This window comes from Mastomys coucha, unplaced genomic scaffold (assembly GCF_008632895.1).
Source record: "Mastomys coucha isolate ucsf_1 unplaced genomic scaffold, UCSF_Mcou_1 pScaffold16, whole genome shotgun sequence".
NCBI classification, from domain to species: Eukaryota; Metazoa; Chordata; class Mammalia; order Rodentia; family Muridae; genus Mastomys; species Mastomys coucha.
In genome coordinates this window covers 18,455,238-18,469,642 of record NW_022196898.1, presented here as the reverse complement: position 1 = coordinate 18,469,642, position 14,405 = coordinate 18,455,238, and the positions used below count along the sequence as shown (strand labels likewise).

The 14,405-nt window shown below is 46.3% G+C and overlaps 1 protein-coding gene across 1 annotated transcript; it reads right to left on the bottom strand.

Moving 5' to 3' along the window:
- Positions 1-5,024: 5,024 nt before the first annotated feature.
- Il12a (interleukin 12A) lies at positions 5,025-12,119 on the bottom strand. Its single transcript, XM_031376020.1, has 7 exons — positions 11,983-12,119; positions 11,382-11,515; positions 9,213-9,326; positions 8,258-8,299; positions 8,142-8,183; positions 7,907-8,050; positions 5,025-5,697 (listed from the first exon to the last, which is right to left on the bottom strand). Exons 1-7 carry the CDS (start codon positions 11,996-11,998, stop codon positions 5,542-5,544), a joined length of 648 nt encoding a protein of 215 aa, XP_031231880.1. The 5' UTR covers positions 11,999-12,119; the 3' UTR covers positions 5,025-5,541.
- Between the last annotated feature and the right edge of the window lie 2,286 nt (positions 12,120-14,405).

Here is a 14,405-nt window from a genome sequence, read left to right as displayed (position 1 = left end):
GGGTCTGGGTTAGTTGAGACTGCTGGTCTTCTTATGGGGTTGCTCCCCTTTTCAGCTTCTCCAATCCTTCCCCTAATTCAACCACAAGTGTGCCCAACTTCAGTCCAAAGGTTGGGTAGAAGAATCTGTGTCTGTCTCAGTCAGCTGCTGGTAGGGCCTCTCAGAGGACAGGCATCCAGGCTCCTGTCTGTAAGCACAATATAGTATCAGTAATAGTGTCAGGCCTTGGTGGCCCCCCCCAGGAGATGGATCCCAAGTCAAGCCTGTCATTGGACCTCCTTTCCTTCAGTCTCTTCTCCCGTGGCCCTTTCTTCTCGCTCCTGTTGTTGAGTATCAGAAGCCAGAGGCACGCACATATCTAAGTAATGGGAAGCTTTCTGTCCTTGGAGCTCTCTGGTGAATTGAAGCAGCCCAGAAGCCTCTGTCACTGTGAGAACTGCACAGCTGTGGGGAGGAGATGCTCCCTTGAGCTACTGGGACTCTGATACGGGCAGTGAGAGGTACTTCAGAGGCGTGGACTCAGGTTCACTGGTCCAAATGAGCGTTGCCCACGTATCCACCATGAGAACCGACGTGCTTCCAGCCACAGGCTCCTCTACAGAGTAGTGTGAGCAAGCACACGCAGCACTCAAAACGTTAACTGCTACGTTTTCTCTTGAAAAGGATTCCGCAAATGTGTTATCTGATTGTATGTTGACATCCTAGTTAGCAGTCCTCCCCCACGTGTACTTTGGTGCTGGAATTAAACCTGGGGTTTCATCCACGGTGCACAGAGCTACACTCTCAGTTCCACACTGAAATTTGATTTTTTTTTTAAAGATCATTTTATTATCTGTTTGTTTTATTTTATTAGCGAGGTAGAGTCTCAGTAAATAGCCCATTCTGGGCCCTCTAACTTGCAATCCTCCTGCATCAGTCTCCTAATGTTCTGATTATAGGTTTGCACCATATACTTGGCTCTTATATCAATATTTTAGTATCAAACTTAAGGATACATAGATACCACTGAAGTCTTTCACCAAATACATTTCAATGAACTTGTTGGTAAACATTTAATTACAAAACCTTTTGAGGACCAGAAAGATGGCTCAGTAGGGAAGGTAGGAAGCTTTGCTGACAGCCTGAGTTGGATCCCCAGAACTTACATGGTGAAATGAGAGAACCAACTCTTGTTTTTTTTTTTTAAAGATTTATTTATTATTATACATAAGTACACTGTAGCAATCTTCAGACGCACCAGAAGAGGGCATCAGATCTCATTATGGGTGGTTGTGAGCCACCATGTGGTTGCTGGGATTTGAACTCAGGACCTTTGGAAGAGCAGTCAGTGCTCTTACCCACTGAGCTATCTCACCAGCCCCGAGAACCAACTCTTAAAAGTTGTCCTCTGACTTTCCCAAGTGTCCTATGGCATGCTTGCATGCATGTGTGCACACATAATAAATAAATATAATAAAAATTATTAATGAAAAAAATTGAGACAAATTCTGCCTTGTCAAGGCTAGGCTTCACTTTACTTCTCTACACTTTACTTCTCAAGTGATCCACCTTTGTCAGCCTCCTTAGTAATTGTGATAACCACATGCCACTGTGTGTGTGGTGTAAGCATGTGTGTGTGTATGCATGCATACATTTTAGGTATACACAATTAAATTTTCAGAAGATGTAGCACGACTTTTTGATTTAAAATTTTATATGTACATTAGGTTAACTTATGAAGTCACAATTGTGCCAGCTGAAAAGAAATGTTGACTGTAAAGGGACAACAGAAGTGCCCATTGACACAGTCAAAAGTGTCTGTTGTAGACATGCAGATGGCCTCACATTAAGCTAATTTTCCCCATTTGTTTCTGCGATTTCACTTTTCCTTGGGAGATCGAAGACTCTTTGGCATGTCTTGTTTTCCAAATCTTCCTTTACACGTGTGACCAGGCCCCTGTCTCCAGTTTTGAGGACTCTCAATAGGCGGATTCCATTCCCATGTTTTCCATGCCAGTTCTTGATCCTTCTTTGTGTCAGAGACACGGTCAGGCTTGTTACCTTTTTAGCAGAGCATTTAGGTCAAGGTGACTCTATGGGCTGTGCCTGGGCATGGTTTTAAAGCAGAGGGATTTGGTCTGAACAATTCAGGTTCTCAGCCTTTATTCTTGGTGGGAGGGGCCTTGCCTTTTGCCAGCATTTTCCCCAGGCAGCCTTTTTTGGCTGGGCACTCTCTAGCTGAGTACCCTGCAGGGTCCAGTGCCTTTGTCTGCTAAGCCATCTCATTGGCCCTACCTGGTGGGACCAGTGAGAGGTACCCAAGGCAATAACCCCAGAGCTTTAACAGTTTGATTTGGAGCACCCATTAGGTAGCTGCACTGTCTTTTCTTTACTGTGTGTGTGCTTTTGAGACAGGTCTCCTTTGGCGCAGGCTGGCGTCAAACTCACGTGTAGTGAAGGCTGGCCTCGAACTTGTGATGCTTCTGCTTCTACTTCCCAAGTGCTGGGATTCCAGGCATGTGTCCCCACACCTGCCTCCATCACTGTCTCATTCAATCCTTACAGTAACTCTGTGAGTTTGGTTTTACTCTGTTAAATTCCACCAATGAAGAAGTCGCAGAGGGTTTAATTACTTTATCTGAGTTGTCACCCCCGAAGACGAGTAATAACTCTTAAAATTTACTAAGATTTGCTATGCACTAAGGGCTAGGCAAATGCTTTGCCTGAATCATTTTATTTAGCCATCACTCTGATCCTTGGGGGCAAGTTGGAGTATAATCGTCATTTCTTGGAAGAGGGCACAGGGAGGGAGCCATTTAAAAACTTGGTCAGAGTGCATACACACTAGACACATGCCTAGGAAGACTGAGGAAAGGAATTCGACATGAAGACCTCGCTTGGGCCAGTTGGGTTTGCTTTTGTTTTGTCTGAGATATGGTCTTGGCCTGAAGTTTAGGCTGATCTAGAACTTACAACGTTCTTGTTGCAGCCTCCCAAGTGTTGGGATTGTAGGAACGTACCATCATGTTCACCTCCAGTCCTTATTTAAAGCACATCTCATATTGGTGCCTAGGACAAATGTAATGAGTGTGTTCCTCTACAAGGACACAAGTCTGTGGAGGAGACCTTCTCTTGCTGGGCTTGACTCAAAGAGGAGATAGACAGCAGGTGTCATTCTCTAGAAGGAGTAGCCAGCTATGCTACAGCCTATAAGAGTCACTGTGACCTGAGCTGCTCAAAGGAAATAAACCCTGCCTGGGAGGAGCCCTGGCCTGAGGAGAGCACTGCCTGGGAGGAGCACCTGCCTGGGAGGACTCCTTGCCTGGAAGGAGCCTGCAGTTGCCCAGCTCTTTGGCCTCCAGCGACTTTTGCATGCTAATGGGCAGAGAGTGAGAATCTGGACAGTGAGTTTGTCACAGAGGAGAGGCCACGCTTACTTTCCTCTGGACCCCTGGAGATGAATAGGGGATCTGGTGTGAAGAAAGAGCTTAGAAAAAGCACAGCTCTCTGAATAAAGCCCCGAGAGCCCTTTTCTATTAGGAAGGAGCGCGGTTATCCCAGAACCAAATGGTGTGGTATTCTGTTGTGGGACTCTTTAAATTCACGTGGCTTTGAGAACTAGAAAGACAGAATTAATACTAAGACTGGGAGGAAGACACTTCTTAAACCAATGGAAGGCAATTATACATGGGGTTTGGGAAAGCATTCTATATCATTTAGGTCAGTAGAGAGTTTTTCTGTTTGTAATTTAAAAGGGGCTTCCCTCTGAGAGCCCAGAGGGTCACACGAATTGGAATAATGTAGAGAGCCTCACAGGACAGCTTTTCCAAGTTGAAGAGTATGATAATGTATTTGTTTAATGCACAGCAGGTCATGGCCCCGAGGTTGTCAGGGAGAATACTTCTGTATGTTTTACTTTGAGGTTCAAATGTTGAACAGAAATAGTAAAGTGATCCTTAAAAGCTGTAATTCACACAGCCGCTTGAGTATTGAGGCCGGCCAGGTCTCCCAGCAAAAACGAGATTAAGGGAAATGGGAAATGAGTCAGAACACTTTGGCCATTTTTTTTCATGTATCTATCTGTGGTATATGCTTGTGTAATGTGTTCAAACGTGTGGACACATAGGTGTATGCATGCACACATGCACATGGGTGTGGAGACCCAAGGTTGTTGTTGAGTGTCTTTCTTGATTATTCGCCACCTTGTATACTGAAGCTCAGTCATCTCTCACTCAGACCTAGAGTTCTTCAGTCTGACCTGTCAACTCAGTCCAGCTTGCTTCAGTAGTCCCCAGTCTGCCTGATGAACACTGGGGTTACAGGTTGAGTTCTGGGGATTTGAACTCTGCTCGTCACACTTGTGAGATGAACACTTTGCCTCCCAAGCCCCATCGTGGCCCATCTTTGCAAGATTATTTTGTTCAGGTGTCATCAGAATTTTTGTGCTGTTTTTATGTTTGTTTTGTCAAATTGACACAGACTAGGGACATCTAGGAAGGCAGAACCTCAAATGAAAAAAATGTCTTCATCAGACTGACCTGTAGGCCAGTCTGAGGGGGCATTTTCCTCATTAAGGATTGATGTGGGAGGGCCCAGCACACTGTGGGAAGTGCCAGTCCTAGTCTGGTGGTCCTGGGTTGTATAAGAAAGCCAGCTAAGCAAGCCATGGAAAGCAAGCCAGTAAGCAGCATTGCTCCATCCTCTCTGGATCAGGTCCTGCCTCCAGGATTCTGCTCTGATGTCTCTCAGTGATAGACTATAAACTATAAAATGGCATATGCCCCTCCCCTCAGTTTCTTTTGGTCATAGTGTTTGTTTATCAGAGCAATAAAGTGCAAAGAGGTTTCTTGCAGTATGTCTCAGAGCATTTAAATACTCTAGTTAGCTGGGCAAAGTGATAGATAGGTTTGGCCCCAGCATTCAGAAGGCAGAAATCATCTGATCTCTGTCAGAAGCCAGCCTGGTCTACATAGTAAGACCCTGTTTAAGTAATTAAATAAATAATCTAGATAGATAGATAAATAGATAGATATGCCAAGAACATCTGTGAAGTGCTTACAACATTACTTTATTAGAACCACAAAATAAGGTATGTTTCAAAAATGTTTCAAATTCATCTGATAAGAAATATTATAATAAATATAAAATAAATAAATATAAATAGACTCATATACTTTCATGAGTATAAAATATAACAATAAATATTTTTAAATAAGGGGTGACTGAGTGTCTTCACATACACTTTGGCACAAAAATAATAGCTTATCGGTTCTTGCTCTTCTGCTGAAGCCTTGAGAGAGGACGCATTCTCCCCTTAACAATATTTTGATGAAAACTTACAGACAACTTGTATAGTAAATATTAGAGACGGGATGGAGGGGACCATGCTGAGGTAGCTGTGCCACCTGTGGGGGGTATGAGACTGTGACAGGAGAACAGACTCCTGAGGGAGCTTAAGGTCAACCAGGCCAAGACCTCTCGATTCTTAGCCCTCCTCTTATTAACCTTTCTTTGGTTCTGATTCTTGTGAAGAGGGCACTGTGGGGGAGGGCCCTGAGCCCTTCAGGAGGAGCTCAGGTAGCTCATCACCCTGTTGATGGTCATGACTCGGGTGCTGAAGGCATGGAGCAGGATGCACAGCTTCATTTTCACCTTGTAAGGATCTGCTTCTCCCACGGAGGGGTTCTGGTGCAGAGTCTCGCCGTTATGATTCAGAGACTACAAAAAAACACCAAGCACAGCGTACATACAACATAAAAATCAGAACACTGGTCTGCAAAAAGGGGATACAGTCGATGCCCAGGTCAGCGCCTGCAACCTAGTCCCTCATCACACTCGTAGGTCCATCTCACATCTACTCCTGCTGTGTTCCTACAGGGAAGGAGGGAAGAAATACTCTTTGCAAGAACATACCTATGTTCTTAATGATCTCTGACAAGACTCCTACATTACCCAGATGAAAAGTCATTATTTAGGGCTGGTCTGTCAGAAGGTATGAGTCTATGAGGAAACGTTTGCAACAATAGCCAATAAATTTTTATGAGTTATGTTAAGGAACCCTGTCCTTTTAGAGGAGGGAGCTGGGGGTGGGTGGGGTCTATGGATTAGAGCTTATTATCAGCAACAGACCTATTTCCGATAGAAATGTTCTTTGTGTTTGATAAACGAGTTAGCACCGTGTTTCCCACTCTCACTTTTGATTGTATAACATAGAATAAGAACTTATGTTTCTATCACCATGGTTTTTGCTTGCTCCTCACAAAATCCCAAGAAAGACATGGGGTGTTTAAAGCCATCCTATTTTACAAACAGGCAGACAGGAGTTAACTCTGTCAGCATAATTGGCTGGTTCCTGGTAGACCTCTTCCTGCTACCCAAATCACCTGACTTCTGGGCTTGTATATGCAATATCCACTACGAATCTCTGTATGATAGAGTGTCTGACATCTGCATAAACTTCACTGTCTTTCCAGTGAGTCATCTGGCAATATATAATGTCCTGTGTGGTTTTTAATGTTAACTTGACACAAGCTAGAGCCATTCTGGGAGAGGGAGAGAAAAACACCTCCAGCCAGATTGGCCCAGTGGGCAAACCTGTGGTCATTTTCTTGATTGTCAGATGATGTGGGAGGGCCCACCTCACCCTGGCCTAGCAGTCCTGGATGCTACACAAGACAAGCTGAGCAAGCCATGTGGAACACTCCAGTCACCAGGATTCCTCTCCAGCAACAGCTTCTGCCTCCATTTCCCTGGATGATAGACTCACTACACTCCAGTCACCAGGATTCCTCTCCAGCAACAGCTTCTGCCTCCATTTCCCTGGATGATAGACTCACTACACTCTATAAGATAAAAAACTCTTTCCTCCCCAACTTGCTTTTGGTCATGACGTTTTATGGAAGAAATAGAAACCCTAGCCAAGACAGTATTATGAAATGAAAAACAATTTTTTCCCCGACAGTGACTTCTGAACATCCATTCATCCCATGCCTTAGTTGCCAAGATGGTCATCTCTCATGTGCACACTTCTGTGCTTTGTGTTACCATTGTACAGCAAGTCCCCACAGATGCCTAACATTACATCTCCCTAGATGTAAGATCGCTTTTCGTTTTGGTCCCATTTTGGTTCAACATAGATTATAATTGGACACCAGCCCCACCTGTTTTCCCTAGTAATATTTGATTATGTGTGCAGCCCCTAGAGTGTCCATCCTGTGCTATTTTAAAAAGGACACGTGTATGTTTTCGTGTATTATATGCACTCACACATGTGCATATTTGTGCCTACACTATGCAGAAGCCAGGGAAGAGATCATGTGACTCTCCATCCTATTCATTTGAGGCAGGCTCTCTCCCTGAACCTGGAGGTTTTTCATGGCTAAACTTGCAGCAAGAAAGCCTCCGTGGTCCTCCTGTTTCCACCCTCTGAAGTTAGAAAGCAGTTCAAGACCACATCCTGTTTGTTACATAGGAGCCCCAAGCCAAACTCAAGTGCTCTTAATCCCTGGACTGTCTCTCCAGCCCTAATCTTGAACCTTTAAGAAAAGAATGTATTTAAAACAACAACAACAACAACTCTTTTGTAGGGGACCCTAGTTCATCCTCTTAAGCTTCAGTCTATTCCTCTGTACAGACCTTATTTGCTTGCTGTGGGGATGGTACAAGAAAACGCATTTGAAAAGAGCTTGATTTGTATCATGAACTCAACAAGTAGAAGGCTGCTTGCATTTGCCCTTACTGTAGAGGACCCCCTCAAGGCTGTCTTAGCAAATATAACCTTGCAAGGCTTTTCACGGATAGGGAGGTAGGGGGTGGGAGGGCACGCTCAGGTCTCTCCCAACCCAAGACATGTTGATTTTATTATATCTAATAAAGGACCTCTCTTCAACATGAAAAAGGAGCCCTTGCTAATAGGAGGAAGGCTTACCTGCATCAGCTCATCAATAGCTCCCAGCATGCTTTTGTCCAGAATGATCTGTTGATGATTATGATTCTGAAGCGCTGCATTTATGGCCTGGAACTCTGTCTGGTATATCTTCAAATCCTCATAGATGCTACCAAGGCACAGGGTCTGGAGGGCAGGACAAAAATGGGGAAGGAGCCATTGAGATGGGCTGGGACTACCGGACCCTGCTGCATTTCAGAAAGGTGATGTGGCTTACCATCATCAAAGAAGTCCTCTGTGGGGGCAGGCAGCTCCCTCTCTAGAGGAAAGAATGACCAGGCATCAGTGATATGAATCTGCTACGAGGAAGGAACCCTTAGAGTGCTTACTTACTATTATGGAAGAAGTCTCTCTAGCAGCCAGGCAACTCTCGTTCTAGAAGAAAATCATAAACCAAAGATGGTATCATCATCATCGTTCATCATCATCGTTCATCATCATCATCATCATCATCAATTTCTATGGTAGTCCGGGCTGTCCTGGAACTCACTCTGTAGACCAGGCTGTGAGACCTCGAACTCACAGAGATTCATCTGCCTCTGCCTTTCAAGTGCTGAGATTAAAGGCATGCACACCCACCCCCTGGCCATTTGTTCTTAATATAAATCTCTCTGATATTTTTTTTTCTTAAACTAACTTTTCATTACAGTAGACACATAAGAAATTTCACTATCAAACCACTTCTGGGTGGATATGTATAGGTATTCCTGTGTGCATGTGGAAACCAGAGGATGATCTTTGGGGGTCTTTCTCAATTGCTTCTCCTGACCTTTTTTTTTCTGACACAGGATCTCTCATTGAACCTGCAGCTCATTGTTTCAGCTAGACTAGCTGGCCCAGGTATCCTGTCTCTGCCTACCCTCGCACTGAGGCTAAACCACCACACCCAGCTTTTACATGGGTCTTGGGGATCTGAATTCAGGTCCCCAGGCTTGTGGAGTCCACACTACACTAACCGAGCTACACCTGACACTTTCATCTTTTGAAGGATGAAATCTTGTTGGGCATTCCTTGCTGGGCTGGAGCTTACCATGCATACCAGGCTGGCCTCTAGCTTAACAGAAGCCAGCCTTCTTCTACCCACTAAATGTTGGGATTAAAGGTCTGTCCCACCATACCCAGATCGGAGTTACGGAGTCTATCCTTCAGCTTGTAGAAGTATTTATATGGTTGAGACTCTCATGTGTCCCTCCCCCAAACTCTCATGTGTCATAGTGAATGTCTGGAGACAGCTGTGGTCGGCCGCACAGCTCTTAGTTGTGTTTTTCTGGGGGGAAGTCCTCCATACCTTGTGCAGTTCCAGAGGTAAACAGGCCTCCAGTGTGCTGGTTTTATCCCGTGTGATGTCTTCATGATCGATGTCCTCTGCAGTGCAGGAGTAATGTTTCAGTTTTTCTCTGGCCTGGGAAAACCGTAAGGAGAAGTGGAGGTGAATCTCACAGCAAGATAGCCGGCTCCCTCTGAGACCGGCACCTCAGCAGATCAGCAGAGCCCAGGCTGGCAGCTCGGCACCCCAGCAGATCAGCAGAGCCCAGGCTGGCAGCTCTGAACCATCGTCTCTTTGGCTGGTAGGAAACTCAGGCTCTTCAGAAGATGAGAAGAAACCGACCTCCTGCGTGCTCTCCCTTCCTCCCCCTTTGCTTAGGCTGTCTGTGCCAGCAGGATATTTTTTTTTTTTCCACCATGCGAACTCTGGGGTGGTTGCAACAGGCTGTGCTAATCAGCATCAGCCCACACTGTGCTGCCTGCTTCTGGTGAATCCTGTTGTTTTTCCTTTTGCCAAGCAGCTGTGCCCTATGAATCTCTCTCTCTCTCTTTTTAAGTTTAACTTCTTCTAAAGGGGAAACGGTTAAAGCCACAGCTTGATGGCTGTAACAAACTTGAAAGCCCTAAATTCCAGTTGAGCTTTAATTTACATACACGGGGACTGTCTCTTATTCCCTGGTGTGCTGGGAAGCACCACTGAACAGAATTACACAACATATTAAGAAGTCAACAGCTCACTGATTGAAGGTTGGGATGACTTTTCCATTCAACTAGGGTACTGGGGTGTGACAAAGAACAGACGTCGATGTGCCCTCCTGGATTCCACGTTCAGCTAGAGCTCCATGGTGACCAAACTAAGACAAGGTTGAATTCTATTGTGTCTTGAAGCCCAGCACTGTTACTTGGCAGTAGAGTAGTAAAGAGCATCTAGTTAACTTTGAATACCTCATCCCCTCCATACCAAACCTCCCCGTTGGAAAACAGTCCCTTCTTTCTGCGGGGGTTCCTTAGGGAACATTCCTTAAGGTTTTTCCTTAATTTTAAGGTTTCATGACTACAAGTGTTCTGCCTACATGTATGTCTGTGTACCATGTGCTTAGTGCCCACAGAGGCCAAAAAATGACAGATTTCCTATGACCAGAGTTACCATGGTTGTGAGCCACTATGTGGGTGTGGGGAAACTCCGGACCTCTGGAAGAGCAGCTAGCTCTCTTAACCACAGAGCCACCTCTCCTGCCTGGGAACCCCACTTAATTAAGATTGAGCTTTGAGGAACAATCAGCAACACATTATGCAAGATTGGAAGGAAAGAAAGGAATCCACCAAGAAGGCCTTGTTGGAGCGGAGCTTATCTTGAGATAGCCATAAGACAACAAGCTAGAAGATCCTCAAGAAAGATTTAAAAAGCACCACAGGTAGACACAGTTTCCCTCCTCTCCTTCTCGGCTTCTGTGTGCTTACGAATGCACACCCTGTTGAGGGATAGAGCACGGGTACCCATTCCTAATTAAGCCAGAATTCGACTACAGATATCCAGTCCTAGCAGCTGCAGGACATCTCCAACACATTAGCATTTTGCTGTAGCTTTGTCGCAAAATTGAGACAAAACGGTGGCAATCTTACAACAGAAAGGGTTATTTTGCATTCAAACATGAAACCTGAGAAAATTGAATGGAGCTGTGAATAAAAGTGGATCACACTCGCCCCAGAAAAATGGAGGCTGGGCATGATATCTGATGTCTGAGTCCTCCCCGAGATGTGTGCATCCAACGAGGAACTGCATCACCGGGCTGGACATCGGTAAGCAGCGGGAGAGACAATCTAATTCATCTCTAAGGCTTGTGAAGCACAGAGAGTGTACCTAGGGACTGTCTCCCTGTTCCACCTGCCCTGAAGCAGAAGCGGGGAGCAGTGGACACAGTGTCACACAGGCAGGCAGGCAGGCAGGCTGGGAGGGACATTGTAAGTACCCCCTTTCCTCTGTGTACACACAGCCCAAACCGATGCTGTTGTAATTTATTACCGTTCTTCCTTTCTCTGAGACACAATTTCCTTTAGATTATATTTAGAAGGTTTGCAAAGTTTCCTCTACCGTTCCTGCCGGCTACCCATGAACTACTGCTCCCAGCCGATACCAGATAGATTAGAAGTCTTTTCAACGGCAGGGCTTTGAAGCCAGACGGACACTCACCGTCTTCACCATGTCCTCTGTCGTCTTCAGCAGGTTTTGGGACTGGCTAAGGCACTTGGCAGGTCCAGAGACTGGAATGACCCTGGCCAAACTGACGAGGATTAGGAGGGCAAGGGTGGCCAAAAAGAGGAGGTCTGGAAGGGAAACGAAGGGTAGGTGGAGCTTGTCCACCTGGTTTTGACCTGCCTCTTTTCTTCAGCCATTCTGGCAATTTTTGCCATCCATTCCTTCTGGGTACTGACCTCCCTCCAACCCGTAATTTAACCGCTTCCTCGAGGCTTACAGAAGAAGCAAGACCTCCCAGATCTTGTTTGGGGACTGACTGAGACCTGCATGTTCCTTACTCTAGCTTCAAGGCTGGGCTTTTGTTTTCTTCTGTGAAATGGGCTTAGTGATAGCCCCTTGGGGTTGTTCTATAATGAGGAGACCATACCAGGTGCAGCACAACCTACCACGACTGTCCTTCCCCTCTTCCTTCCCCTGGCCTGCAATTACTGGCAGCTCTTTAGTCTCCCTTAGTGGGTCCAGGGCTTCTGTTTGCTCTTTCCCGAGCCTTCTTCCCTGACCAAGTCACCCTGATCCCCGGCCCTCAGCTACTTACAGCGAGATTGACACATGTTGGACCAGCACTGAGAGGAGCAGCTGGATGCCGAGGGTGAAGAGGTTGGAACACTGACCCCGGGGGACACATTTTTATAATTGTCTGGATAGCCAGCAGGACTTTCCCAGGACAGTGTCTCTTGCTTTCTCTCTCTGTCTCTACATCTCAAGGACAAGTGCGTCGATCGCCCCCAGGGGGGTGGTGGTGCTTTCGAATTAACTCTCGGAGTGCCCGTTTGAGGAGATTCGGGACCGTCCCACCTCCCACCGCACTCAGAGCGAAAGCAAAACCGGCCTGCGAGTAGCTGCTCTTGTCCTGGGACAGGTCTGTTCCTGCCCCGCTACCACCTAGCCCTGACACGCTGCCCAGTGCCCCCTCCGAAGAAGCACGAGCTATCCACTTGTCCCTCCACCGTGGACACTGAGTCTGACTCCATGTGTTTTGCGAATGTGTCCTGCCTTGAACATAAAAAGGAACAAAATAGACGTGGTGGCTATATATCACTTAAAACTAGGTTCTGGTAGTTTTGATTTAGTACGATGACTGCACAGTATCTTGAGAGAAAAAGGCCCAGAGAGCAAGGCCATCGCTCTGCAGGAGCCTGGGAGGCAGCAAAGGCTCCTGCAAGCCTCCGGATCTGCAAGAAGGCATTGCCTGGCTACCAGTGGGATGCATTCTGGGCTAGTTCTGGAAATGGGAATCAACACAGTAGGGAGGCAGGGGGGAGATGGGAACAAAGAGTGTTGCAAGTTGTGATACTGGTGGGAAAATATCTGGCCATTGCTGAGAGATTTTGGACAACATCCTTAGCTTTTCTGGAATTTTACCATAGAGATATCCTTGGATGTGCTTGACAGACAGACCCCCTTCAGCAGCAATGTAGATGCTGGATGCAAGGGTCCAGCTCCGATCCAAGGGAGTAGATGGCAGGATATGGCCAACCCATGGCTCCATTCCAGTTGGAGAACAAAGGTGAGCTGAAGGATTCCCAATGGGGCAGCAGGCTAATGCTAGATAACTCCCCAGGCTGAATGAGCATAGTCCTCAGCTCCTGCAGCGAAGGTGTGAGATGCTTGCAATGAATGACAAGTTGTTTGTGTGTGTGTGTGTGTGTGTGTGTGTGTGTGTGTGTGTGTGTGTGTGTGTTTGGAGGTTTGGGGGTAGGAGGTTCCTTGGAACTTTACTCCTTTCTACCCCAAGACAGCCTCTGGGTGTGCAGAGAGAGGAGGCCCTGCTTGGTCATTGACTTGGAGCCAGCCATGTGTCTGGCTTCCCCCAGACCGATCCAGCTGTCAGAGCCCACCTCCTGTTGAGGCAACCATCTCCATAATAAGAAGCCTGTGGGAGCACAGGAGAGAAGGGTGGATCCTTGTTCCTTCTGAAGTCCCTTAAAGCATGGACAGAGGAGATCAGTGAGCACTCAGCAGGGTGGGCCTCTGCTGAAAAGGGCATGGCAAAGCCAGTAAGAAGGATGCCATCGCAGCTCTGATCTGTAAGTTCCCCGTGGCTGTGACCTGGGGGCAAGGGACAATCGATAATTAGAATCACTGATGTCATAATAGTTTATGTAGATCTGTGCTTGCACCCAGGAGATTAGGACGAAACTCGCCATAAGGGAGCCTTTCCTTTCCTAGAGGGCACACCTCTTACAAAAAAGTAGTTCCTGCCATCCAGATGATCCGAGAGCCTCTGTCCAATGTGCATTCTGGGCCGCCAGATCCAGTTCCTAACCCATGCTTTTTAAAATAAAACTTTAAAAAATCCCTGTAGAGTTCACACATGATACAATGTATTTTGATCATATTTGTCCCTCAGGCCTTCACAAATGACCCTTCACTCTCTTCTAACTGTCATGTCTTAACTTATTTAAAAGAAAACCCACTGAGTTTAATTTGTCCTGTTTATACACTCATAAATTGGGAGCAGAGTCAACTAACCAGGGGCCACAACCCCCACCCCCAAAGCCTGAATGGCCCTCCTGAAGAAGTCATCAAACGTCATGGTCCCGCAGCTAGGGGTAGGGGCTCATGAGCTCCTTCATGCTCCATGTTGAAATCTTGCCTGGGTAAACCTGAGAACGGTTGTGCAGACAGCCACGGCTGCCATGGGTTAGTGAATGCAGTGTCGCTGTATCGTCCAGAGAAGGCACTGCTTCTCCTCAGTCTTCCCTGACCTCTGCCATTTACACTTTTCCTCTTACACTTCACTCTTCCTCATGGTCAATAAACCTTGCAGGCTATGATGTCGACGTCTCATTCCTGGGTGAGCTCTCCATGAGCGAGCATGAGCACTCAATGGGTACTTATTCTCCGTATGTTTGCCATTTTCTGATGTTTTTACTTTCTTCTGTAATATTACTTTTCTTTAAGGCTGTTTGCTTATTATTATTATTATTTTTTGCCTAGTAGTTCTAACAGACAATA

What these genes read in the sequence shown, in the direction of transcription:
- Il12a (XM_031376020.1), bottom strand. An exon ending in CAGAGGACATGGTGAAGACG is followed by an intron (nt 9,327 to 11,381) that starts GTGAGTGTCCGT and finishes CGGTTTTCCCAG; the next exon opens with GCCAGAGAAAAACTGAAACA. An exon ending in AGAGGACTTCTTTGATGATG is followed by an intron (nt 8,051 to 8,141) that starts GTAAGCCACATC and finishes CCTGCCCTCCAG; the next exon opens with ACCCTGTGCCTTGGTAGCAT.